This window comes from Acomys minous, assembly GCF_964271855.1.
Source record: "Acomys minous genome assembly, chromosome: 9".
NCBI lineage: Eukaryota > Metazoa > Chordata > Mammalia > Rodentia > Muridae > Acomys > Acomys minous.
The window spans coordinates 45,306,406-45,333,078 of NC_140490.1; the positions used below are offsets into that span (position 1 = coordinate 45,306,406).

At 50.4% G+C, this 26,673-nt stretch overlaps 1 protein-coding gene across 10 annotated transcripts in view; it reads left to right on the top strand.

Moving 5' to 3' along the window:
- WNK2 (WNK lysine deficient protein kinase 2) overlaps positions 1–26,673 on the top strand; it is a 113,805-nt gene that overhangs the window by 36,435 nt on the left and 50,697 nt on the right. For all 10 annotated transcript variants that reach the window (XM_084797172.1, XM_084797174.1, XM_084797175.1 and 7 more), the window contains exons 3-7: positions 9,867–10,039; positions 11,108–11,328; positions 16,419–16,576; positions 19,905–19,993; positions 21,231–21,450. In XM_084797172.1, coding sequence (XP_084653298.1) covers positions 9,867–10,039; positions 11,108–11,328; positions 16,419–16,576; positions 19,905–19,993; positions 21,231–21,450 — 861 coding nt within the window. The remainder of the gene's footprint in view (positions 1–9,866; positions 10,040–11,107; positions 11,329–16,418; positions 16,577–19,904; positions 19,994–21,230; positions 21,451–26,673) is intronic.

Here is a 26,673-nt window from a genome sequence, read left to right on the forward strand (position 1 = left end):
TCAGGTATGGGCTTGTAGGCTAGCACCAGCTGTTGGGTACTCAGAGGACAGAGGCTTGTTAGCTTCTCTACCTGCTCTATCCAGTGTGGCCTCAACCACTCGCGTGCACTGTTTTATCAGGTCACAACGAAGTGAGAGGTGGGCTGACCCTGGGCATTCTGGTTACCTCTCAGACTCACTGGGCAGCCCAGTGGGCAGCATGGATAGAGTGTACAACTAGGTGCTATCACCCAAGGGCCCTCTGGCCTCCCGCTGCTTTCCCTCCCACTGTAAGTCAGGTAACACCCGGATGTTGCTTCTCCCCTAAATGTCTCTTCCTCTCCTGTCCTCCCAACTGCTTGGTATTGCAGCCAGCTCTGCCCTGACTCCGTAGTGATGTGACCTGCTCACGGGATGGAGACTGTTGGGAGCGGTATATAGAGGGACTCCTTGCTAACAGGCGCCTCTGCGGGTTGGCACCTGTGAGAAGAAAGGCACGGTGTCCACTTTGGCCTCTGTGTAGCCCGAGGCAACTAGAGAAGATTTATGAGGTCAGCCATGCCTGTTTGTCTCCTGAAGAAGGCTCATGTCTCCCATCCCCTCACTCTTGAGTGCTAGCAATTGGTCCAGACAACCCATAGTTTCATCACCTCTATCACATCAAGGGCCAGGCCTTAGAAGAGCGGCTCTGCCTGGATCGCCATCTGTGTTGTGCGCCGTCCCCTGCTAACTTTCTTTCTCCTAGTCTTAATGAGACCTTCCCCGACCTCCTTCCATGCTAGATGGTGACAGGCATGCTGGTCCCTACAGTGGCTCTTTCTGCCCTGTGACAACTTTATTCCGGTTAGAGGTGGCTTCCTGAAATATAAGCCCTAGAATAGGGAGATTAGGGTAGGGTGCACAGCCCTCAAACTGCTCCATGTGATCATGGTGTGGCGGCTCAATGGCAAGGGTAGGGGCTTCCTGAGTGACTGGTGAGGGGGCTGCGGGTCCTCATGGAGGGTGTGGAAATACAGGATCCAGGCCTCATAAGCGCTGGGAAGGAGTGCCAAGTGTCCCCTCTATCACTTGCGACCTCCTTTGTCTTCTTCTGATTGAGTGGAGATGTTCTCAGAGTCCATGGACGTATGCCAGAAAACAGGAAGCCATGCCAGGCCCTGCTTCTCTCCTGAGATAGTTAAAATTCCCCTGTAGGTGCCTGGTGCAGCTACAGAAAGCTCCCCATGGTGCCGAGAAGGCACATTTTCAGTAAAATTTATTTTACTTTCTGGTGACCTGTGCATTATTAATTCATAATAGTCACCAGTTCTGAAGAAGGTCCTTAGGCCCCAGAATCTTAGGTATACGAGATTTTTTGGGACACGCGGCGGCGGTGGGGCTGGGAAGGAGGTTGAAACACAATTTCTCTGTATAACGGCCCTGACTGTCCTAGACTCTCTTTGTAGACCAGGCTGGCCTTGAATTCACAGAGATCCATCTGCCCCCTGAGTGCTGGGTTTAAAGGCATGTGCCACCACACCCGGCCCAAGAAGTTTATTTAAAGAGCTAATCTACAGATTTATGCTGGAGAGATTTAGGGGGAGTGTGTCAGATTTGCAGAAATAGAGCTGCGAATTAAACTGGAGTGGGAGGTGACCTTGCAAATGGACTCGCTGGTGAAATGGGTGATGGAGAGGTGACTTGGAGTCTACAGGAGACATGTCAAATTGAGAGAGAGTGGGTATTTCCAGAATGTTGGAAATGGGAAAGGGAACCTTGTTGAGGCCACTCCTGATACCCAAACTTTTGAATTTATTTTCTTGCCTGAACCATTAAGTCACTTAAAATAATTAGGCCCTGATAAGTTGACATTTGATGTTTATATTAAAAATTAATCTACATTATTTACAGTATGGGTTGCTTCCTTTTGGTGAGAACACCCATATCTTTCTGTCAGTGGCTGACTGGGAGTCCTAGGGTTAGGAGCTTGACATTAGAGCAGGGCCTCTAGTCACCTGAAACCAGCCATCCTCTTTCTGCCCCATCCCTTCCTTTTGGAAGAAAATATCATTATCTTCAAAGGCAGCAAGGCGCCAGACATTCAAGTGCAAGTTTCTGCCTCAGATAACTGAGCTTCTTGGTACTCTTAACAAAGAAGGCTAGGCATGGGAGGTATCTACTGGGGACTTCCCTGAGTCCTGAGCCCTCAGTTTGAGCACATGCTGGACTCAAGTGTGGGCAGTGGAATGCGGTATTGATGGTTGCTGTCTCTTTCAGAGCCTGACTCTAGGTGCGCATCACCCACTGTTTGGATTCCTGGGTCACATCTGTACCTGCTGTTTTTATCTGGTATCTGTGGGGAGCACTTTGCCCTTGGTGGCAGTCTCATTTCTTAAATATGGATCGGTAGGCACACCTGGCTGCTCAGTGATACACATGACTGTGTTGCCAGGATGATGCTAAGGAAAGCTGGGGTTTATACCCTTGTAGCTGGTATAAGAGGAAATGGAGGCAGGAGCTTTCTCCACTGGTCATAGGGGTACCAGGTATAGATGACAAGCCTTGGGAGCATGAGACCAGCTTTCAGAGCCATCTGCAAGCTGACATCCATTACTGTCCAGGGCCTGCCCCTGGCCTCACTTCATTATGTCCTCCCAGAGGCCTCTTTTTATAGAGACACTGGCCCCATCAGTGTCTTGCATGGACTAGGAATTGCAGTTCTCCCAGGCTGCCTGCAGAGAGGGTTCTGTCTGGAGGCTGGGTGCCCTGCCTGGCATTGCCCACTTGTTCTTCAGCGTTGTTGTTGTTGTTGTTATTATTATTATTATTTGGCTCAATGGTAATTGCATGTTTATTTTCTCATCTGTTGGTGGCTTTCCCCTAAGGTTTCTTGCTTACCTAGCTGCTGGCCTGACGTAGAGCTTGGAGGACAGACCCTCTCATACGTTGTCCCTGTCCACTCATCTAGCCTGCAGATTTCTAGACCACATATGTTTTTAAAAAAGATTTATTTATGGGGCTGGAGAGATGGCTCAGTGGTTAAGAGCTCCGCCTGCTCTTCCAAAGGTCCTGAGTTCAATTCCCAGCAACCACATGGTGGGTCACAACCATCTATAATGTAACCTGATGCCCTCTTCTGGCCTACAAGCAGATAATACTGTATACATAATAAATAAATATTTTTTAAAAAGATTTATTTATTTATTTATTTATTTATTTATTATTTATGCAGTATTCTGCCTCCATGTGTGCCTGCAAACCAGAAGAGGGTACCAGATCTCATTACAGATGGTTGTGAGCCACCATGTGGTTGCTGGGAATTGAACTCAGGACCTTTGGAAGAACAGACAGTGCTCTTAACCTCTGAGCCATCTCTCCAGCCCCTAGACCACATACCTTTACCTGCTTCAGACTGTGAGCAGGAAGCAAGGATGCACTGGCCCCAGTAAAGACAGGAGCCCTCCTTCAAACCCCAGGGACCTGAGAGGAGAGGGAGGCCCTGTATTCCAGGACAGTGTAGAGTGTTCAGGGTCATTGAGCCTTTCTGGAATACTGGGGCACTTCAGGGGGTAAGGGGACAGAAGGGACACAGTTGTGCAGTTGGAGCTCTGCGCTACCTGCTGGCCCCAGGTCAGTGCGACCATTGAGTGTGAGCACTTAGTGACGTGAGGGAGAGGAATCTTCGGGTAGGCCTGAGTTCCTCCAGGGACCTCTAGTCCTATCCTGTCTTAACTAGTTGGATCCCAAACTGGGCCTGGTCTTTCTACACAGGTTAGCTCCGGTCTCAGACTCCAGGGCCATTCTTAGTTTAAAAAAAAAAAAACAAAAAAAAACAAAAAAAACCAAAACTTCTGGGGGAATGAAGAGTTGGCTTAGCAGCTAAGAGCCCTTGTTCTAACAAAGGTCCCAGGTTAATTTCCGGCACCCACACAATGGCTCACAACTATCTGTATCCCCAGTTACAGGGGATCCAACACTCTCTTCTGACTTTGCAGGTACCAGGCATGCACATGGCACACAGACATACATATAAAGCAAAATAGCCATACATGTAAAATAGAAAAAAATTAAAATTATTGTACTGGATTACATAAGGCCATTTCACGAAAGGATATGATATACTTTGAGCATATTTCCCCCATGCTTCCCTCCCCTTTGGGAGTCTTCCTCCTCCCAGGGTTCTCTCTTTGTTCTCCTAGACTGTTTCACTTCTCCTTCTGTGTCACCTGTATGTACATGGTTTTATGGGAAGATGTACTTCTATTGCTATGACTATTCCAATGACATCCATTTTCTACAAATAATATATCTTTATTCTTCTTTATGGCTAAAAAAAAAATTCCTGCCATGTTCCTTTGGTTTGACTCAGACTACAAACACATCCTCTGGAAAGAGGCATGCTGGTTGTACTGTGCTGATGCTAGTCACCACCTTGCTACTGCAGCTTGAGTGTGCCTCTCACCCTCTCAGTCCTCAGAAGGAAGGCATGGTTCTCTTCCTTGCTGTAGAAAGACACTGCACTCTTCCAACATGTCCCTCTTGGGCCTGACTCCCTCAGCCATCAGCCATCAACCTCTGGGGCTGTTGTGATGGTGCTGTGGCCCTGGGCTGCCACAAGCGTGGCTACCTGCAAACACTGGGAACTTTCTAGACAGCAGTTCTGACACCCCCCCCCCCCGTTCCCCCCATCCCCCCCTACCCCGGTCCCCAGACAGGGTTTCTTCTGTGTAGCCCTGGCTGTCCTGGAACTCACTTTGTAGACCAGGCTGGCCTCAAACTCAGAGCTCCACCTGCTTCTGAATCCTGAGTGCTGGCGTTAAAGGCGTGTGCCACCACCACCTGGCAACCTCTGACTTTATTAATACCCAAAGCACCCTCTAGTGTGTGTCTCCATGTTGCCCTGAAGCATGGGTTAAGACCATCCGGAGCAGGTCATCTGGGCTGTCATACCTGAGAACCCCTGAGTGGTTCTCTCCCCACCATGGAGGCTGCCATTTTGTCTCCCCTTTACATGACCAGCCAGTGGTGGAGCGATGGGCGAGGCTAACACGGATAACCATGCTCAGAAGAGCATGTGTGATCCAATCTTAAATGAGGAGCATGGCACCTCACCCAAACATCCCGGTGGCATGGAATGGATAGTAACATCTCTGCCCCACTTTCTGTCTGACTTTGGCCTCTTTAACTTTTTTGCCTTTAGCTATTTGGCCTCAGTAACAGTGTGCCAGACCCTGGGTTTGATAACTAGCAACACGTGCATGTACACACATGTGTACATGAGCACAAACACTCTCTCTCTCACACGCACACGCACACGCACACACACACACACACGGGGAAGACAACAATGGACTGTAGCCTATGCAGGGTTCCTTCTCCTACTTCCTATTTGTGTTAGTTTTGTTATTTATGACTTGGACATTGCACTTTGAGCCGTACGCTGCTGTTGGTCGATGGTGAATATTGTAAAATAATTTAGGCTTTAATGGTGCACTGAGGCTTCTCTCAAGTCACTAACTAGGCCCATGGGAGGGGAATTGGAGACAGAATATTGCTGCCCTGAGAAAGCTTTGTGGGGAAGCTGAGCCATCCCAGGATCTATCTCCTTTTCAGCTACCTTAGTGACCCCAAAAATCAATTCAGGCATATTCCTTTTGCATGTGTTTGCATATGTGTGAGTATGTGTGGTTTATATCCATGTTTCAGTGTACAGGTGCATGTGCCTGGGTAATGCCTGGAGGAGGATTTTGGTGTCCTGTGCTAGCACTCTCTACTTGAGATAAATCTCTCGCTGAACCTGGAGCTAGGCTGGTGGCCTAGCAGGCCTTTCAGCCCTCCCTCCCACAGCTCTGTGTGTAGGGGCTCCCAGATTCACATAACCATACCTGTCCTTTTATGTGGGTGCTGGAGACTCAAACTCAAGCATGCACAACAAGCTTTCCTGCCTGCTGAACGGTTTCCCAAACCCCGACACATCATTTCTGTTTGCAGTAGGCTCACTTCATCTAGAGGGCATGGGGAGTCCCCTTTGAGTTCTTACATGTGAGAGAATGAGTCCAGTCAGCCTAGGGAGGTGCGCATTTAGCTGGGTATAGAATTGCTAGTCGGCACTTTGAGGATGCTCCTGTCCTCCCCACAACCAATATCGTTGATTCCACTCACTGTGCCTGAACCATTTCTTTGCAGATAGGAGATCCTTTCAGGCCTCAGGATTCTGAAGTTTCAGTGGGACAGATATGGAGGGTGGGTCAGTTTTCATTTACTGGCCTGACCTCAGCAGGGCCTTTCATCCTAAATAGTTCTCCTTTCAATCCAGGGAAATGCTATTCCGCTGTATATATTTCATGATGTCTCTTCTTAGAGCCTCAGTTACATAGTTGTCTGTCTTCCAGGTAGTTCTTTCATATCTCTGAAATATTCCTTTCTTTTTTCCCCCCTTTAGGTTTTGTTTGTTTGTTTGTTTTAAATGTCTTTCGAGACAGGGTTTCTCTGTGTAGCCTTGGCTGTCCTGGACTTGCTCTGTAGACCTGGCTGGCCTCGAACTCACAGAGACCTGCCTGCCTCTGCTTACAGGAGTGCGCCACCGCGTTCGGCTGCTCTTTGGGTTGTTTGAACTTTTAATTTTTTGTTATATTTTTAAAAGTAAAGTATAAGTTATAAACAGTAAAAAGTGTTTCTTAAAAATCGAAGTTGAGGGTTGAGTTTAATCAAGTTGGCTCAGTTTAATCACTCCTTGTGAAAGCATTAGGGCAGGAATGTGTATATCTGAGACACAGTGGGTAGGTAAGCTGGGTGGGTGGAGTAGCCTGCTTTTAATCCCAGAGGCAGAGACGAAGAATTCCTGAGGCAAACTGCTTAGCTAGACTAGACTAGGAAAACCAGCAAGTTCTGGGTTTAAGAGAGACCCTGCCTCAGTACATAAGGTGGAGAGTGATGGGGAAAGATAGCCAAGGCTGGATAGGTGCCATAGCTCATCCCTTCAGTCCCAGTGCTGTTAGAGGCAGAGGCTGGAGCTCTGTGTCGTGTGCTTGTATACCTGACATATGCATGTATATACACACTAAACAAGCATGAGCTGGGCTGTGGCTGTACCCGAGTAGCAAGGACGAGGCTCTGGATTCAGTCTCCAGTTCTTCCCAAACTCACACCAGGTCCTCCGTTCCAGATCCTGCCCACACTAGAGGCAGCCACTGTTCTGGAGGAAGAAGGAAGGCACCTTTCTTCTTAGTCTGTCCTAGTTCCCAATCAAAATGAGTTCCCCCCAGACACGTGTTTATGTCTGGCCTCTGCAGTTCAGACCGATGCTCTGGGGGTTCACACAATGCTTTTCAATCCAGGGGGTTTTTTTTTTATCCCCTCCTTCTAGTTGCTGAGGCATATATACTGTTTTTGTGAGAATTGCCCAAGTTTCTGTTCACACGTCGCATCCTTTGGCCGACTCTAGGTGGGGCAGTGGTGGAGCTGCCTGTGTGCCTGCCTTTTGAGGATTTGTGTTTCCTTTCTCTCAGTGGATCTTTTCTAGGAGTGAAATAAAGGGACCCAGAGATGATAGGAAATTGCTGAGAGATCTTGGCACTTCTGTTGGTTGTTTGGTGAAGCATCTGTCTGTCTGCATTGCGTATAGACACTCTCTCCATTCAGAGGCCCAGTCCTTTGTCAGATGTATATATTGGGAACTGTTTCTCCCAGTGTGTAGCTTTGCTTTCGTTATCTTAGACAAACAATAACTTTAACGAACGGGACACGTTACCATTTCATTGTTTAGATTAGAGACTAACTTTTTCATAGGATCCTGTTTCATAGGATTACGGAATATTTTATATATTAAGCAAGGCCTTCCCAGCTTTCAAAATTTGTAAGAACCCTTTACCAAAATGTTTCCTTTTGAAATAGAAGTTTGCTCTTGAATATGCAGGTCCATAACTTAGGTCTTCATGGGAAGAACATTAATTAGATGTTTTGAAGTCTCTGCATGGTTGTCTTTCTGGTGCTGGCTGCACTGATGATTTCTCTTGGCTGTTTGATCTTGGTGATGGCTACTGTCTAGTCCCAGCAATGATGAAAGGGTCAGGGGAGGGTCTGTGTTATAGGATAACAGTCTGGCCTAAGGGGTACAGCTGCCATGTGGGGTCTAATTTCTTAACACAGTGACCCTTGTCATGACCCTGTGGGCCACTGCCTCTGTTGGACTCTAGCTTGACATTGTATGTGGCTTTCTAAAAGGATCCCGGAGATCTCTGCTTATATTACCCTTCAGCTCTGGTCTCTCCCTGATCTATCTCAGACCACCTGCTGCTTCCTGTCTCCTGGAATCCCTCCCAGTTTCTGTGTTCTGGCCCCGGTTGTGTTAACAGTTTCCCTTTCAAATATAAACACCTCTCTTGCCACACTCCTGTGGCTCTGGGGTGTGTGGCGGGGAGGGGAGGCAGGACTGGAAAGTGACTCGGCTTAGGTGGAACTGAGAAGGCCTCACTATGCTTATAGTGTGGGGAGAGGTCACCCTGAGGCCCATGGCCGATGGCAGCCTCTTGTGAGTAGAGCTAGGAAGCAAAGAGCAGCGCTGGGCGCGTGAGCTCTTTGAGTTTGTTTTGAGTAGTCCAGGGTGAGAATCCATGGTGGATTTGGAAAGGATAGAGGCAGGGACTAAGTGGTAGGTTATCTCCACAGATGAAGTGAGCCAATTCAAGGCAAATTAAAGTATATAAAGGCAGGTTTATTGGGTGCAGCTCTCTGGCAGGTTATCAGTCCCAAGGAATGGGGCCCAGGGAAGTCACCATGCAGACAGGGAGATAGAGAAGGGGAAGTGGGGAAGAAAAAAGTACACAGAGAGGGAGGGAACCAAAGTATCTAGATTACATAGTGATGAGCCTCTTGGTGAAAGGAAGCCCCACCCTAGGAACTGAGGGATGCTGGGAGAAGCTGGAGACCAAGTCTGCTTTGGTCTGTTAAAAGGGCAGCTCAGCAACTTGTCTGGGGACTGAATCCCAACACCACGTCGGCTGCAGGGGTTAATGAGGCCAGGGGCTAGGGGAGAGGGCAGAGCCTACACAACTTAAAAGTTTCAAGATAACAAAGAGGTTATGTTTTTGTTTTCTTTAACTTGAGACAGGCTCTCACGTAGCCCAGGCTGACCTCCAACTCAATATATAACCGCAAATAATCTTGACCTTCTGATCCTCTTGCCTCGACCTTCCCGGTACTGTGTGGGCCACCAGGCCTTGTTCATTGACTATGAGGGTTGAACCTGGGGCCTTGTGCATGGTAGGCAAGCACTGAGCGTTGAGCTACATCCCCAGGCCCACAATGTTTGTCTACTGTTGTAAACTCTGGGACAGCCTATTAGTTCTGCTGCCTTGGCTAGGCACAGTGGCCCAAGGCCAGGTGAAGCATGCTTTTTCTGCTCCAAGGGCCAAGCTGCCTGCTCTCAGGATTGCTGCTGCCAAGACGGCCCTCCGTCATCGGCGTGCTGGTCTCCGGCATGCATCACTTCTCTTCCCCCTAACTGTGTATACTTTAGAAGCAAACTGACATTTCGTCCCTTTAACAAATACGCTGAGAGCAATGATCCCTGATGGAGCAGGTATTTTTAAAGGAAAAAGTGCAAGAGTTTGGCAGCATGGGTTGTGGGCTGCTTCTGACTTCCTGGAGCAACTTCTTACAAAGGGCCCCAAGCAAGAGCTGCATCTGGGCTTTGGGGGCCCCAGGGGTTAGCTGTGGTGTGCCATTTGGCTCTGTGGGTGGAAAGGAAAGGTGGGTTCGGCTACGAGTCACTGTTGGGGAACGCCTGTCTCTGAGTGAGGCTTCCCCTGCTGCTCCCCTGCACCTGCTGCGCTCTCCTGGGAGAGGGGAGAGAGTGGCTGACAAGGCCCAGGGTGCCACCTACCCAGCACACCTGTCTCTGCCTTTAGGACCGGAAGCTCACCAAGCTCGAAAGGCAGCGGTTCAAGGAGGAGGCGGAGATGCTAAAAGGCCTACAGCACCCCAACATCGTGCGCTTCTATGACTTCTGGGAGTCCAGCGCCAAGGGCAAGCGGTGTATTGTGCTGGTAACGGAGTTGATGACCTCGGGGACACTGAAGACGTAAGTGCTGTACACGCGTGGCCTGGGGTAGCCTTGGGTACTGGCTGTGGTAGGGTGACCGAGGAGTTGGACTGCTTGGGTCAACCTCGCTGCTGTCTGTGATCCAGCGCCTGTTCAGAAGCCTCTCTTTTGAGTCATATTCTTTCTCTAAGCCATGGGAAGCCCATTCCCCCCAGTGAGAAGAATCAAGTCTTCCAAGCATTTGGCTGCCTCTGGCTTCTTGTAACAAATGAGACTGGTTCTCAAGGCCACGTGACTATTCCCGCTCTCCCCTCCTGTGTGGGACACTGCAAGGCTGTTTACTTCCCAATGACACAGTTCCCTTGTCTGGGGCCTTATTTCTGGCCAGTATCTGTTTGCCTAGAGGCTAGCCTGGCATGTTCTAGTGGCCTGGAAACACAATGCAGGTGTTCAGGGCCAAACAGAACACAGCAAGGGCTTAGGAGTTAGGTGTCCATGGCAGCTTGCTCCTCTTTCCTGAGGTCTGTACTATGGGAGTACAGGAATGTGCCCTCTGGATAGCTGTAGTGGGTTTCTCTGAATCATTTTAATCCTGATGCCCCAAGGCCCATAGGACCTTGATGTTCTCTGCTGCTGCTGGGCAGCTTCACTCTCCTGTGAAGATTCAGTGAGGAGAACCTGGTTCCCATGTCACTTCCCACCTCCTCCTGAGTGAAACCAGGGCCCATCACACAGGCGGACTGTTGCATGGATAGCCTGGCCTTCCTGACCTTTGACTGTAGGCATTCCTGTCACTCATACTCCAGGCTGGGACCCTTCCCCATTTGGTGGCTTCTTATTACACCCAGGAAATTAAAGCTATGCTTAGCGTGGGTTTCGTAGCAAGGTCTCCAGTGAAAAGAACCAGGGGAGGGCTGTGGTCCTGGCTCAGCTGCCTGTTCCAGGCCTGGAAGAGCAGCCGGCATCTTTCCTCTCCCCTCACTACCTGTCCCACATAGCTGCCAGGCACTTGCAGCTTAGCTTTGTCAGGGACTGGTCTTTGCCAGCAGGGCCTTCCCAAGAGCCTGCAGCGGGTGAGCTTTTTGGTGACTTCCGCCTCTCCCCCAGGTACCTGAAGCGGTTCAAGGTGATGAAGCCCAAGGTACTGAGAAGCTGGTGTCGGCAGATCCTGAAGGGCCTGCTGTTCCTGCATACAAGGACACCACCCATCATCCACCGAGACCTCAAGTGTGACAACATCTTCATCACCGGACCCACCGGCTCTGTGAAGATTGGTGACTTGGGTCTGGCCACCCTTAAAAGAGCATCATTTGCCAAAAGTGTGATAGGTGAGCCTGTTTCTTCTTCCTAGGCACATAGGGGAAACACACAGCATTCTAAGGGCCACAGAAAGCTGGATTTGCTCAACTACCTCAGACCTGGTGCAGGAAGCGCATCAGAATGTCTGGCTATCCAAACAGCCCCCAGATTCTAGTGGCTCAGCCAGGGGACCTGCCTAGTGGGGAGCACCCTTCCGGCTTGCCTAGAGATATTGGCTCTGTTTCCCACTGAGACCTCCTCTGTCAGACTCAGGGGTGGGGTGGTCTCTGCACAAGATTCTTGGCTGTGTTGGGTGCCAACTATGATTGTCTGCCAAGGGTGGTGGGCTGGATGCCAACTTCCGAGCTGCGGTGGACACTGGCTGCTCAGGAGGAGGAAGTCATTTTACTACAGAGGAATTACACTGCTTGTGGCATGTGGCGCTGGAGCTGGTCCCAGCAGTCAGGGAGAGGACTACCCAAGGCTGTGGAGCACAAAGGCATGACAACTTGCATTGTCTGAGCAGAAAGGTGGATTAGAGGCCCAGCATGGTACCTGTGGGGTCCTCAGGCCTTGGCTCCAGACCTCTCCTCTGAGAGGCCACCCTGGCCACCGTTTGGGGGATGGTACTCTGGGTCCTAGGATAGTAGCCTGCAGTGCTGTGTAAGGGTAAGGGGGTCTGGATCACGTTGTGTGTCTGAGCTTGACTAGCATAGCACTACGTGTGTATCAGGGGCTGGGAAGGATCTTGTGGGCTTGGAAAGAACATGTAGACGGGCAGCAGTAACAACTGCTTTGAGACTCTTCACTGTCTTGAAATCGGGAACACCCCTCTGTCGAGGCTGATTACCCACATGAACAGGACAAGGAGTAAGGTTGGCCTCAGGTCCCCATGGATTGTTGGAGGGGAAAAGTCAGCCTGTTTGGGGAACTGCTTTATTTGCAGTAGTGCCTTTGGAATGTGGTATTTAGGGTAGCTGTCTGGGCAGATGGCTCAGCTAGTAAGAGCACTTGCAGCAATAACCATAAGGACCTGAGTTCATATCCCCAGAACCTACATTTAAAAAGGCAGGCATGTTCAAGGCCAGCCTGGTCTACAAAGCGAGTCCAGGACAGCCAAGGCTAACAGAGAGAGACCCTGTCTCAAAAAACAAAAACAAACAAACAAAAGAATAAAAAGGCAGGCACTGGGGCTGGAGAGATGGTTCTTCTAGAGGACCCAAGTCTAGTTTCCAGCACCCATCTCAGGCGGTTCACAGCTATCTGTAACAGTAGCTCCAGAGGCTTTGGCTTCTGTTAGCATCCACACACATATGGCATGCACTTAAGAACACACACACACACACACACACACACACACACACACACACACACACACACGTTCACGATTTAAAATAAATAATATATGTATTTTAAAGCTAGACATGGTTACACATATGTCTATAGCCCTAGCACTGCAGGGGTACAGAAAGATTGCTGGGACTTCTGGTCACCAGCCTAACTCCAGATTCAGTGAGACCCTATGTGGAGGGTGATAGAACAGGACACCACACATCAACACACACACACACACACACACACACACACACACACACACACCCCTCTTCACATAAAAAATTTTTTTAAAAAGAAAAGAAATGGGTGTGGTCTCAGGGGTGTTGGGGTGCTGCACCCTGGCTTTTCGCTCTGGGAAGTTTCTAGGCAGGTTTTGTTTTTCCGACTTTGCACACCTTTGACATGTGACAGGAGAGCTCCTCAGAGTCACCAGCCTCAGAAATAAATGTTTAGATGAAGATTTATCCCACTTAAGGAGCCAAGGTCCTGAGCCCTACAGCCTGTGAGCTGGCTGGCTTGGGAGGTAAGAATGAGTGTTTCTAGCAGGCCTAGGAAGTCGCTGAGCCCTCATGAGTGCCCAGCTCTGTGGGGTGCCCCTTGTCATCCTGGCTTTGCTTGTTGAAGCCCAGGAAATTAAAGAGGCTAGGATTAAGAGTGTGCTCCTATAATTCTGGTTCAAGAAAAAAAAATTTTTTTTTTGAGACAGGGTTTCTCTGTGTAGCTTTGGCTGTCCTGGGCTCGTTTTGTAGACCAGGCCGGCCTCAAACTCACAGCGATCCACCTGCCTCTGTCTCCCGAGTGCTGGGATTAAAGGCATGGGCCACCACTGTCTGGCTAAAAACATTTTTTTTTTTAAAGAGGGGGCTTTCTTAGGAGGATTCATTCCCATGGGCACTGGCTGGAGAGTCCTGTTCTCAGCAAGTGGCAGCATCTGGGGATGCTGATGCCAGGTAGGGGTTCCCCTAGGCCTACTACCCAGGTATCCCTAAGTCCTGCAAATGGAACTTCTCTTTAGGTCTGTTAGCAGAAGGGGATAAAGGTTGGCACTCAGATCGCTTTCTCCTTTTAGTGTAGTCTAGAATGTCAGCCCATGGGATGGTGCTGCCCAAATTTAGGGTAGGCCTTCCTACCTCAATGGACTCAGTTTAGAAACCCCTTTACAGACAATGCCCAGAGAGAGGTGTGTGTGTGTGTGTGTGTGTGTGTGTGTGTGTGTGTGTGTGTGTGTGTGTTGTCTGTCTGTCTGTCTGTTGCAACCTGGAGCCATTGGTGCTGTGGGCCTGTTTCTGCTGCAACTTTTGGTGTTTTCTCTTTCTACCATGCCCTGCTCATTTGTCTTTCATTACAGACTCAGGGTGCAGTTCTCTTGAGTTACAGGGTGATTGTGCTATTAAAATGGAGTGGGTCCCTACCTACTCCACTATTGCCAGGCTTCAGCACATGTTCTCCTGTTCGTTAGGGGGCAGAGATGCCTTGTAGCCACAAACTGAAGTTTCTTCTCCACTGGAAAGGAGAAGGTGGCCAGGGGCTGTACCCACAGAGGTCTCGCCTGACTCTGGCAGGAGGAGCTTGGAGAGCAGTGCTATGAGGAAAGTTCCCTAGCAGCTGGTAAAACAGCTGGGCCTGGGGTGGGGGTGGGGAACTCACACTTTTACTTTCAGTGGACTCATCTTTAGGAACCTAGGGATGCCTGGCAGATGTGCAAGACAGCCATGGGCCCAGGGTGGGATGCTCTGCAGCTGGAGGCTAAACATGAAATGGCTCAGTGGGGTAGGACAATTGCATGTGTGTATGAGCACACGTACGTGCCATTTCTAAAATTCAGATTTAATTAGATGAAAAGGGAAAACGAGTCATGTGCACCCATGTTCAGGAATTATTAGGGTCCCCTATCCTGGGTCAGAGCTAATTCCAGCCTCCAACCCATCTCCCAGGGTTAGGCTGTCTGGGATACTTTTTGCAAAGCAGGGTCTTTGTTTCTGCAGGTCCCGAAGAGTTCAAATACAGGGGCACTGCTGTCTGTGACCCTAATACCGTGTGGACAGCCTGTGCTAAAGTGGAGTCTGTGCTAGAAGAGTGGGGGTCCCTGCATGTGCTAAGGAGTGGCTGGCCCAGCTCCAAGTCCTGGGAGCCTGGCTTCTGTCACAGTTCTCTCTAAGGCCCAGGACACACTCCTGGAGTCCCTTTGTTGGCCCCTCCAGCCGGAAAGGGCTTTGTGGTTTTTCCTTGTTATCACAGGACCAAATTGTCACACACAGTCCCTGGCAGAGGCATCACAGGGCGCCATGGGCAATAGAGGCAACCCTGGGGAGGGAGCCCTTCCTTCCTGCAGCTTGCGGTTTCCGGCCAAGTCAGCTGACCTGTTGACTGTTCTAGCTGTTACCATGGAGAACCCTCTGAGGATTGTTCTCTAGGCCCGTGTAATCCCTCGGGATACCCCAAGGAGTATGGATATATGAAGGGGTGGGAAGGGCCTGATCTGTTTGTATGCTACCCGTGTCTGCGATGTCTCTGTCACGCATCTTGTGGCTTAAGAAATACGTTCACTATTCTATGACAAGGGGTGCGAAGAAACTTGAAAAATACTAAAAATCAGTAGTGCCAAAAGACTTTCAAGAGCACAAAAGAGTAAAAGTTCTCAGCACAAGGTCTCTGTCATTTCTGATAGACTTTTTCTTCAGTTCTGTGTTCTTTTACATAAATCCAAACTTGTATATTTATATTTCTTCAATTTTTGGTTAACTCACAATGTATGGTAAACCGAAATAATGGGCAGGAGACCCCAACATAGGGCTTAGGAGATGGCTTAGAGGGTAAAAGCATTTGCCATTTAAACTTGAGGACTGGAGGTCAGGTCCCCGGCACCTACCTGGAAGTGACAGCCATGTAGAGTGGCGACCTGCTTGTAATTCCACCGGTGATGAGGCAGAGATGGGATCCTCAGAACAAGCAGGCTAACTAGACTAGGCAATGTTTAATAAAAAGGTGTTCTTGGTTTTTGAAGCCAAAGCGTGGTTATTATTGATCTATCTCTGGGTCGACTGGCTAGCTAGCTGCTCCAGGAGAGCAAGACCTTGACTCAAAGGAAGGGGAGGAAGGGAGGGAGAGGGAGAGAGAGAGGGAGAGAGAGAGAGAATTATGGGAGGCAGTGCCTGAGGAATGACACCACGAGGTTATCCTCTGGCTTCCACATGCGTGTGCAGACATGTTCATGCACATAGCAGCTGTGGCAAGCATTATTTCACTTTTCCTGTGTTCGATGTGTAGTGAGCAGCCCTTATCTTACCATTTCTGTGGGATGTGTCAAGTGGATGTCATTCGCTCACACACACACACACACACACACACACACACACACACACTCCAAAGTGATATTTGCGTGTCATATTCACTGTTAGTTATGACCAGAAAACCTAGTCATTTCCCTCTCTGGGGACACTCAGCTTTGGGGTAACCAGAACTGGGTGATGCTGACCCGTTCTCAGGGGTATAATATCCACACACAAACCAGGGTGCACTCAGACTAGGTATGACCCCCCCGGCAGCTGTGTGTTTTCTGTCCCTGTGGCTTGAAGTGGCACTGAAAACTGATGGTTAGCCATGGAGCCCTAGGGTGAGGTTTGGGACACTTCAGTCTGTATAGCACACCTGCTTAAACCCTTGGGTCTGTTGACCTTACTGGTATTCTGGGTGTGCCACAGGACAGATACGTAGGAGGTTGGGAGCATCTATGGGACCAAGGGGCCATGATCAGTAATAGCTGTGTCTGCTGCTCCTGGTGCAGGTACCCCCGAGTTCATGGCACCTGAGATGTATGAGGAACACTACGACGAGTCAGTTGATGTCTACGCCTTCGGAATGTGCATGCTGGAGATGGCCACCTCGGAGTACCCCTATTCGGAGTGCCAGAACGCCGCCCAGATCTATCGCAAGGTCACCTGTGTGAGTTCGCTCAGCCACCTTGTTAGTAAGGGCAACAGCCTTGTTTGTCCTTTCGGCAGCTGTGTAAGAGAAGGAGAGAGCACGGGCACCTTACAGTGGGGACCCCGAGGCTTGCCTGGCTGAGATGTCTAGCAAAAAATAACCGTGCTGTGGGTGGCAGTTACTGAGACTGTTACCTGCATGGAACCAGGAGACCCAGGAAGAAGGGAACTGAGGCTTGAGAGACTCTTAGCATTGTGGGGCCTCCTCTCAGGAAGCGCACCCAGGCTGGCTGTCAGGGAGCCCATCTTCTTTATTTTAGAATCACAGTTTGTTTCCCTTCTGCCAAGCAGTCACCCTAGCCAAGCACGTCTCGGGCCTAAGCCGCCTGGGAACCTCAATCCCTGTTTTGCTGTCAGTGTGATTTTTGAGTTGATCCGAAGGCTTCAGCTGTGCAAACAGATTGGGCCGTCCCCTCTCTCTCTCTCTCTCTCTCTCTCTCTCTCTCTCTCTCTCTGGTGGCCTCTGTGCTGGTGGAATAAACACAGCATCAGAGGTGGAACAGCTGGGCCAGGGCTCTTCTGTGCTGGTTCTTATGTGTCATCTTTATTTTCATGGAGAGGCCAACAGGCCCTCAGGGTGTTCCTGAGCTTGGTTGATGTGATCCCTGGACTCTTTTCTGCATCCTCTTCAACCTGGGCAACCCAGTGGGACCCTGTGCTTGGTCTGTCCATCTCATCCCCATGAGCATGTGTGGCAGGTGTGTGTGGAGCCGTGCATGGCCCAGGGACCCATGTAGCTCCACTTTAGGCCAATCTACCCAGGGGAGCCCTCATGCAGATGGTATGCAACTCTTTCCGTTTGCTGTTAGAGCCAAATTATGTCACTTAGTTGCCTTGAGCCCCTTCTGTGTGCACTATAGATAGGTGGTGACAGGCAAGAGTCCTTGGCTGGTGGCCTGGCCTAGAAGCCCACACTGGTATAAAGTTATTCCTGGGAGGTAGGGGTTATCTGCCGAGCAGGGTGTTGAAGGCCTGAGAGATCTGGGTGATATCAGGGTGCGATATGGGAAGGGATCCTTGGGCTTCGGGCTTGTCTTATACACAGTAGGTGGTGGTTCGTCCTCTGGGCTGTGGACAAAAGGGGCATCTTCGGCAGAAGTCTGGGCATGCCCCCTATTCTGGCTAGCAGACAACACAATGCTGAATGAGCTCTTTGGGGTTCTTTATTCTCGGCTGCCCCAAGTAGGGCTTCAGCAGCCAGGCTTAGCAGGTGAATTTCTCTCGTTCCCTTCTTCCTCCCTCCCTCCTCTCCTTCTCCATCTAAAACAAAAAGGGCAAGGCTTTTAAAGTCTGAATCTTGCTGAAGGATGAAGCATGGGAGGGTTGAGGCCTTCAGTGTATTTTATTTCTGTAATTAGTTGCTTCCTTCCCCCTGCGGTAGAGCAGATTAAACCCTGCCAGCTCCTACTTCTGATGTGAGCAGTATCTACGCGCTCTGAGTGGCCAGTGATTCCCTCTCCCTCTCAGGACTCTTCGTGGCCTGTGGCCAGAAGCAGTGACCACAGACAGTGCTCTTGTCTCCCTAGGGGAGGTGATGGGATAGGTAAGAAGCCCAGGTGTGGGTTGAAAGGCCTGGCTCTGTGGGAAGTGTGGAATCCACCCTGGGCTGAGGTGCTTCACCAGCATGAGGGGTAGCATGTATGGGAGGCCCTGGGAGCTCTCCGCAGCCGAGCTGAGGGACGGCTCTGTGGCCACTGCTGGATCCGAAGGCTCAGCCACAGCATCAGGGTCTATAGCACAGGCGGAAGCTGTGCTGCATGCTGATGTCAGGTGACGATCTGATTCTTGTGACAGCATGGGTTGGGGGGCCTTGGCCTGAGTTTGAGGCTGGGGTGCTTTATCCACTCAAGATGTCCTCTGTGTCTTCTCAGAGTGGGAAGAGCATTGGCTACTGGCCTTGTGCTGAATGGAAGACCTTAGCAGATCCAAGGCTTCCTGTCGCCTGCCTGTTTCTACCCCGTTCCGCTTTCCGGCCTGGGTCTTGAGTGTGATCATCCACAGGGCTAACATTTTCACTCAAGTTAGGAGCAACTTGAACGTCATTTCTCTAGTGTGTTTTCTTTACTCTTTTCCTATGTATGTGTGTGTATGTTGGGGTACAGGGTGTGTGATTGATCACCCATGCAGGCATGTGCGGGGCCGAGAAGTTATCAAGGTGTCTTCCTCGATTGATTCTCCACGCCACTTTGGAGAAAGGATCTCTTACTGAACCTAGAGCTGTGGGCCTCACCATTTTGTCTAGACTGGCTGGTCAGGGTGTCCCCAGGATCTGCCTGACTCTGCCCCGACCCCCACCCCCACCCCCAGTGCTAGGGTTATAGGCATTGCCAACAAACCTGGCTTTGACTTGAGCGTTGGGCATCTGAATTCAGGTAGCCATCTTCTCAGTCTTTAAACACGTCTTATTTTCCTTCAGTACTCCCCATCCGTGCCAACCTGCACCTCGTTAGGGTCACAAATTCTGAAGTGAAGGAAACAGGGCTGGGTGTCCATTTGTCTCGCTGCTCCATGCCCAGCAGCTCCTGTTGCTCTGTCTTTTCTTCTACACATATGACCTGTGACATTTCTGTTTCTAGTTGGTTCTTTCTTTGTATCTATAATTTCTGCTCATTGCCAGAAGATTTCTTTTTTGTTTTTTTTGAGACAGTGTTTCTCTGTGTAGCCTTGTTGGTCTGGACTCTCTTTGTAGACCAGGATGGCCTCGAACTCACAGAGATCCGCCTGCTTCTGCCTCCCAAATGCTGGGATTAAAGGCATGCGCCACCATACCCGGCCCTCCCAGAAGTGTTCTTTAATGAGCACCACACAGCTGCTATGAGTTCTACTCCTGCCTTTTGTCTCTCCCTTTCAGCATGCTCTCATTTCTGTTGACTGCTTTTTCTGCTTGGTGAGGAGTCATGTCTTATTGCCTCCTAGCATTTCTTGTAGTTTCTATTTGAGTATCACACACTGCACCATCCCTGCACCATCTCGGCTCTGCGTAAGCTATAGGAACGGCTCAGCTTGCAGCTTCTAGATGACTTTGTCCAGATCTGTGGTGCTGACTAGGTACTCATCTTGAGGAGATTTTAGACGTATGGGATCTTTGTCACTGTTTCTGTTCCAGAATTCTGCCTCATAGACAGTCTCCTCAGCTCCTGAACACAGCTCTGCCCTCAACTCAGTGAGACCCAAGCCTCAGGCTGGGAAGAGCCCTGGGTAGCAAGCTGGGCCATAGGAGACACTAGGGTGTCGATGGTGCCTCCAGCTCTGAGTGGTGCCAGATAACTCTGCTCTGTTCTCCTCAGGGCATCAAGCCGGCCAGCTTCGAGAAGGTACATGATCCTGAGATCAAGGAGATCATCGGGGAGTGCATCTGCAAGAACAAAGAGGAAAGGTGAGCTGCAGCACACCGCGCTCCGTGTTCTCCAGCTGACGTTGGTCCAGCTGGCATTTTAGGCTGCATTCTCCATGCAAACTTCCCAGGCCAGGCAGACTGGCTCAGGCTATGTGACACCAGACTTGTGAGTTTCTGCGAGCAGTGTAGAGCTGCATCCTTCTTTGCCTCCAGAGACAGGCCCCTAGCTTAGCCTGAAGTGCTGGACACCCAGGCCTTTCCTCTGTCCCTCCTTGCTTTTTCTTTACTTGTCTCCATTTCCATGACCTTAAGGAGCATCTCCATTGCTAGTCTCCTCATGTGCCTCGGTCCTGTCAGCTCTTCTGAACGGCAGGTTGTACAGCATTAGGAGTGTGCTTGTTCCAGCTATCTCTCCGGCCACGAATTTCACCTCTGGACCCCTCAACTGCTTTACAAAGCCAATTCCTCTTCAAAACAGGAGTGGGCTTCCCAGGCCAGCCAGGAAGCTAGGGGCACCTTTTTAGCTTTCCTACTCCCAAAATTAACTGGGGTATACCCAGCCATCCACATTACTTTCTCAGGAGTAGATGGGGACGGATAGCTGGTCTTCAATGCCAATGACAGAGGAAGCCAGACTTAGGACAAAGGATGCCGCATGGTTGATGGCATTTGTGGTTAGGTGTTTGGGTGCACAGATTTCTGGAGCTGGAAATGTTCACATAGCAACACCTAGCTGCCAGAGGACCTGGCCCCCGGAGTGGAGCCTCGTATGGCTGGGCTCTGGCTCCAAACCCATATGTCCAGCAAGTCTTTACTTATCTGTCTGCCTCTATTCTTCCACATCCCTTCTTCCTGAGAGAGGCTCCCTACTAACTTTGCTGCTATAGTGAGGTCCAGGGACCTTGGGTTCAACTTCCTCTTGTCACCCTGAACCAGGAGTCTCTTAGAGGAGAGAAGACTCACCTGTACAGCAGGGTCTGTTTCTACCTGCCTAGCAGGTGGCCTGGTACAGAGTGTGATTTCCTTTTATAGTTAGGGGAAGAGGGTGTCTTAAAGCTTAATGCAATAAGAGCACACCAGCTCATAACCAGACAGCATCGCCTGGGAAATAAGGAATGCTAGTGTGCACATCTATGTCTTACCCTTGGGGGCAGAGCCTGCCCACCAGGAATGAAGTGAGAGAATGTTCTAGCATAACCTGCTCAGTGTGCTGGGTATTGATGGGTATGCAGCCCCCTTGCCTCTGAGCCCTACCTGGGAGCCACTGTCCCTCCAGGTATGAGATCAAGGACCTACTGAGCCATGCCTTCTTCGCGGAGGACACGGGTGTCCGAGTGGAACTTGCAGAAGAGGACCATGGCAGGAAGTCTACCATAGCCCTGCGGCTTTGGGTGGAAGACCCCAAGAAGCTGAAGGGCAAGCCCAAAGACAACGGAGCCATAGAGTTTACCTTTGACTTGGAGAAGGAGACGCCCGACGAGGTGGCCCAGGAAATGGTAATGTGCATGAGAAGGGGCTCTGACTACCCAGGGCGGTGAGTCTGGGTTAGAAAAAGAAAAATCACAAATCAATTGCTTTTCCAGAAGGGCACGTTCCCCCAGAGGAATGGCTGGCCAGCATGCATGGGAAGGTTGGGGCCATTCCTGAGAGTGGGGTTGGGGTCCCCAGTGTGTGATCAGGTGTGTAAAGTAACAGGAAGTCTGAGGATGGAGATTCTGCACAGGACTTGGGAGACAAGTATCTGGGCCATAGTTCTGGGAAGGAGCCTGAAAGGAAAGTTGAGAGCATGAAGGGCCTTGCTTGCCTTAGCCGACTCTTGTCAGCTCGCCCCGGGGCTGTGGCTTTGACTGTGGGATTTGTCTCTCCTGCTGGAGATGTTCTGGTGTTGTTTTGGGTTCTAGTACTTTAACACCTTGAAGGGTGATGGAAGAGCACTGGTGCATCCCACTGTCTGGTTCTGGGTGAGGAAGGTGACCCCTTTCTGCTTGGGATGTCAGACTAGGCCTCAGGAAGGGACACTGAGCTTGCTGGGGTAACGCAATAGGATAAGTAGCACACAGCCGTTCTAGGACAAGGAGCGGCTCAGGCCCAGGCCCCGCAGCACTACTGTGCTATAGTAACTTCTACAAGAGGTGAACGGCCAGTGCATAGGAATTTCTAGAGCCCGGATGCCAGGCTGGATTATTCTACTCAGTTCTCTAGGCCAACGCCATCCAAAGTGATAGGCATGACCCACAAGCTCCTACTAAAATTTAATTACTGTGTAAAATTTAGCGTCATTGGCCACATTTCAAGTGTTTAGTACCACACAGGGTGAATGACTCTTCAACAACATGAGGCATTTTCATTATAAACTTGTTACACTGACATGCTGCTCTGACTCTGAGGGAAATGTGTGTGTGTGTGTGTGTGTGTGTGTGTGTGTGTGTGTGTCTGTGTGTGTGTGTGTCTGTGTGTGTGTGTGTCTATGTCCATCCCCTCACCACAGAGCACAACAGTCCAGAAGGGCCCTCCATGTTGCCGTGAAGAAGGTGGCACATAGGAGTCAGGATGCTACCAATAATATCTAGAGGGAAGACTGCAGACATGAGCTAGCAGCTCAACTGCATCAGCATCCTTGACCCATGGTTGTCACACAGGTGTTGTCCTTTCAATTTTTATTTTAAAATAAGATTGCCCCACTTTTTTCTGGTAGTACTGGGGATTGAGCCCAGTGTGCTAGCCGGGGCTGTGTCTTACCTATGTATGGCATGGTAAGGGTGAGGGTGGATGTGACCTCCTATGGCTGAGCTGGAGTCTAGTCTGCTTTCTCTGGGTGCTGGCTGTATCATCATCTCAAGATGCATAAAATGGTCGCCCCTGTGACCAGGCTGACCCACTCTCACAAAGCTTGCCTCCACTCCCATCCAGGCCGGAAGACCTTCTGCTCTGAATACATGGGGCTCTTTAGCTCCATGTTTCTTAGAGGCCCCCCACCCCCCACCCCACCCCCGGCTCACAGTGCTGGCTAGTTCCATATGTGGAACACAGTATGTTTTTCCAATTCGGTCATCAAGAGTGACTGTGCATACATTCAGGTGGTCAGCAGCACACATCTCTGTTCACTGATGCTAACAGCTGTCTCTCCAGGCTCTTTATTGCTAAGAGTAAGCCTCGTGTGAGGTGGCGTGCCAGGTGCAGACAGTGTGGCAGGCTGGACACTGGGCTGGTCATTGGTACTGGTCTGGGGAATGACAGCAGTCCTCCCGCAGGAGGGAGGACTTTTGGGAGGATGGAGGGAGAGTCTCCTGTGTCTCAGATGAAGGAATTCTGGCCTTGTAAGGAGTGTCTGATGGGGCTGCCTGAGTTGAAAATGGGGATCATGATTGGTCATTGTGATTTCAACATGGCAGAATCTCTTCAGGTGAAACGGCATTCTTGCTGGCCTAGTTTGGGTTTCATTGGAGAGACAAGACACTATGACCACAGCAACTCTTATAAAGGAAAACACTACACTGGGGCTGGCTTACAGTTTCATAGCTTTAGTCCATTATCAACATGGTGGGAAGCATGGGGCAGCATGCAGGCAGACATGGTGCTGGAGAAGGAGCTGAAAGTTCTACATATTGATCCGCAGGCAGCAGAAGGAGACTGTGTGCCACATTGGCCATAGCTTGAGCATAGGAGACCTCAAAGCCCGCCCCTCAGTGACCTACTTCCTCCAGTAAGGCCACACAATAGTGCTACCAACCCCCAGCCCCGCCTGCCCATGGGCCAAGCATCCCAACACATGAGTCTATGCGGACCATTCCTATTCAAGCCACCACACTTGCCTTTATAACCATGAGGCCAGGGCTGCATTACAAATGTGATTCTGCCTGCTTTGCATGGGGCCTTAGGCTCAGAGGCCACAGGGATGGCTAAGATGTGGCGAGGGGACGTTGGGGCTCAGTGTGAGTGGCTGCAACATGAGTGGGGCTTCCAGGACGATGCTCAGGATCCCTGATAGAGAGATTCTGAGTGTCGAGTCTTCACCCAGACCACAGCTTCCCACTGTGTCTTCAGTTCTCTGAAAGACATAGTGCCATAATCCTAAGTGTACCCTATACATTCTTCCTGAGTGCTGCTTAGCTGCTTCTGAAGCAGTTAGCACCCAAGGCTTTACCCTATCTCTGCTTGTCATAAGGTAGAAAAGGACAGCTTCCCGCAGGATAGGGCCATTGTGGGTGAGTCACCTCAGCTGGTCTTTGCCATTTGGCTGAACTCCCAGGCTACGTCCCTGTCTCAGTTCCAGGGAAGTCTATGGGTCCAGCTCCCGCTCCTGAGAATTCTCTTATCTCTTACCTTCTCCCCTCTTCTGCCTCAAACTGTATTTCCTTCCCATTATGAGGCACGGCACCCATGTAGAAAGGACATGACTTGTGTCAACTTAAATAATTAATAATAATAATAATAATAATAATAATAATAATAATAATAATAATAATAATAAAAAAAAATTCTGGGTAGTGATAGCACATACCTTTAATCCCAGCACTGTGAGGGCAGGGGGAGTGCAGAGGCAGGTGGATCTCTGAGTTGAAGGCCAGCCTGGTCTACAGAGAAAGTTCCAGAACAGCTGAGGCTACACAGAGAAACCCTGTCTCCACCAAATAATGATGCTGATGATATCACCACCAATGTGTATCCCCCTCCTTTTGCCAAGCCTGGTTGCCATACTTGGCAAATTGAAAGCCCTATGTTCTCCCTGTGATGGCTCAGTTTTGTGAACAGGCATACTTGGGTCCATCTCATAGCTCTGCCATTCTCTGACTGGGCCTCAGGGTGAGACCTGGGTCCCAGGAGGCCTGTCAAGGTTCTGGCTTTGCCCTTCTCCATTCTGCACATTAGAGACTGACTCCAGGTCGCAAGCCCCTCCCTGGGTCTAGGCTGCAGGAGTCACCATCTGGCAAGACCCTGGATTCCTGAGGCTACACAGGTGTGAGGTGCCACAGGCACCCTAGAATCCCAATGAGACCTTCTGGACCCACCTGGAGTGGGATGAGGATGAAGACGGATTGTAGGGTGGGGATACAGGCCGGCCTACACTCTGCATTCTGCAGGATGAGCTTGAGCAGGCCAGGTTCTGTGGGGCACTGGGCTACAGGCGGCTAAGCCCATTCCTTTCCCCCAACCTGACCGGATGGCTGAAACGTTGCACAGAGCAGGAATAACCGTGATGTGTGTGGGGTGGTGTCTTTCTTTGGCAGCTCTGGTCAGGTAGGCCTTGCAGGAGAGCAGCACGGAGCCTCATTTCTACAAATGGCAGAACTAGCCAAATGTCTTTAATGAGACGGAGGTCACCTGGGACGTTAGGGATGGCCCTGACCACGGCCTTCATGCTCTGGCCACCTTTGTAGACCTGCCTCAGGGATCAGTGACAGTTACTACACCTGCCTGGGGTCACTCACTCTAGGCCACAACTGTCCTGGGTCATTCTGGCCTGTCTAGCCTCAGCTGCCTCACAAATGCCCCTGTGGTTGGCTTGGAAGTCCCTAGGAAGAGCTTGCTCCTGACTGTAAGAACAGGGGGAAAAAAAAAAAAGGACCCTCATCTTGTCTTTTCTTGGGATGAGGAATGTCCTGCTGCCAGTAAGTTTCCCCACCAAGATGGTGGTTGAACCACAGGCCCTGAAAGTGGGCAGATCCCGCAGAGGATTCTGTGTCCTCTGGCCTCCCCTCCTCTGACCCTTTCCTTGGCCACATGCCCAGCCTGCTTATACCTCTGCCAGAGTCAGTGAGGCCTTCACCTGGGAGATTTCCATGGGGGATCTCTCTGACAAGCAGAATTGTCTTTCAAAATAAACTGCTTTGTAACAATCTGGACAAACCCCCTGGGAAGTCAGAGAGTGTTACAGAGAACGACTCTTACCCCACCACGTATTATTTGAGAGGGAGCGGCAGCCCAGCACCCATCATCCTGAGAGCATTCCTGCCCCTTTTTTCCTGTGAAGCAGGGTTTTTCTTGCACTCAGAATCAAAAGCACCATCAGCATGCTACCACCCTCCCTTCCTCCGGCTGCTCCCATCCTTGGTATCTAAGCATTGGGCCACCACCATGGGGCTCCTTGGGTCTTCAGATCTTTGTCTTCTGTTGTCTGATACTTGGGAAGAGCTCGGATGCCCCTCTTGAGTAGGTGATGCGTCCTCAGGTATCTCACTGAAAAGGGGCCACTTTGTCACTGTGGCCTACCTGGGGGAGTAGTCTTCTGTCTATCCCGTTGTGTAGGTTATTAGCTCTGAGATGAGACAGCACAGTTGTGTTTAGATGTCGGTAGCTTCGCAGCCGGTTACCCTGAGCATAGTGCTCTGGCCTGTACAAGCTTCCGGTTGGGGGAAAGGAATGGCTTAGGGTCTCTCAAGAGGTAGTCTTGTGTCAGCCCATGTAACAGAGGACCCAGGTTCCCTGCTGATGCGTCTCTGGGGACAACAGCTCATGATGTGGCCTCACCCAGAGCAGTAATGCTTGAGAGAAATGAGGTGTGTGTATGTGTGTGTGGATTTGGGGGGGGGGGGGGAGATGGATAAGGAGAGACTCAGACAAAGAGACAGTCATGGTAAGGAAGAAATAGAAAAGGCGAGTGAGACCCTTCCCTCCTCCCAGCCTCACAGGTAGACTGCAAACTGCTTATGCAGAATGCGTGTTAGCATTGAAAGCATCCTTGTGTTGCAGCCCGTTCCAATGTTCTGATGTTCAGATGT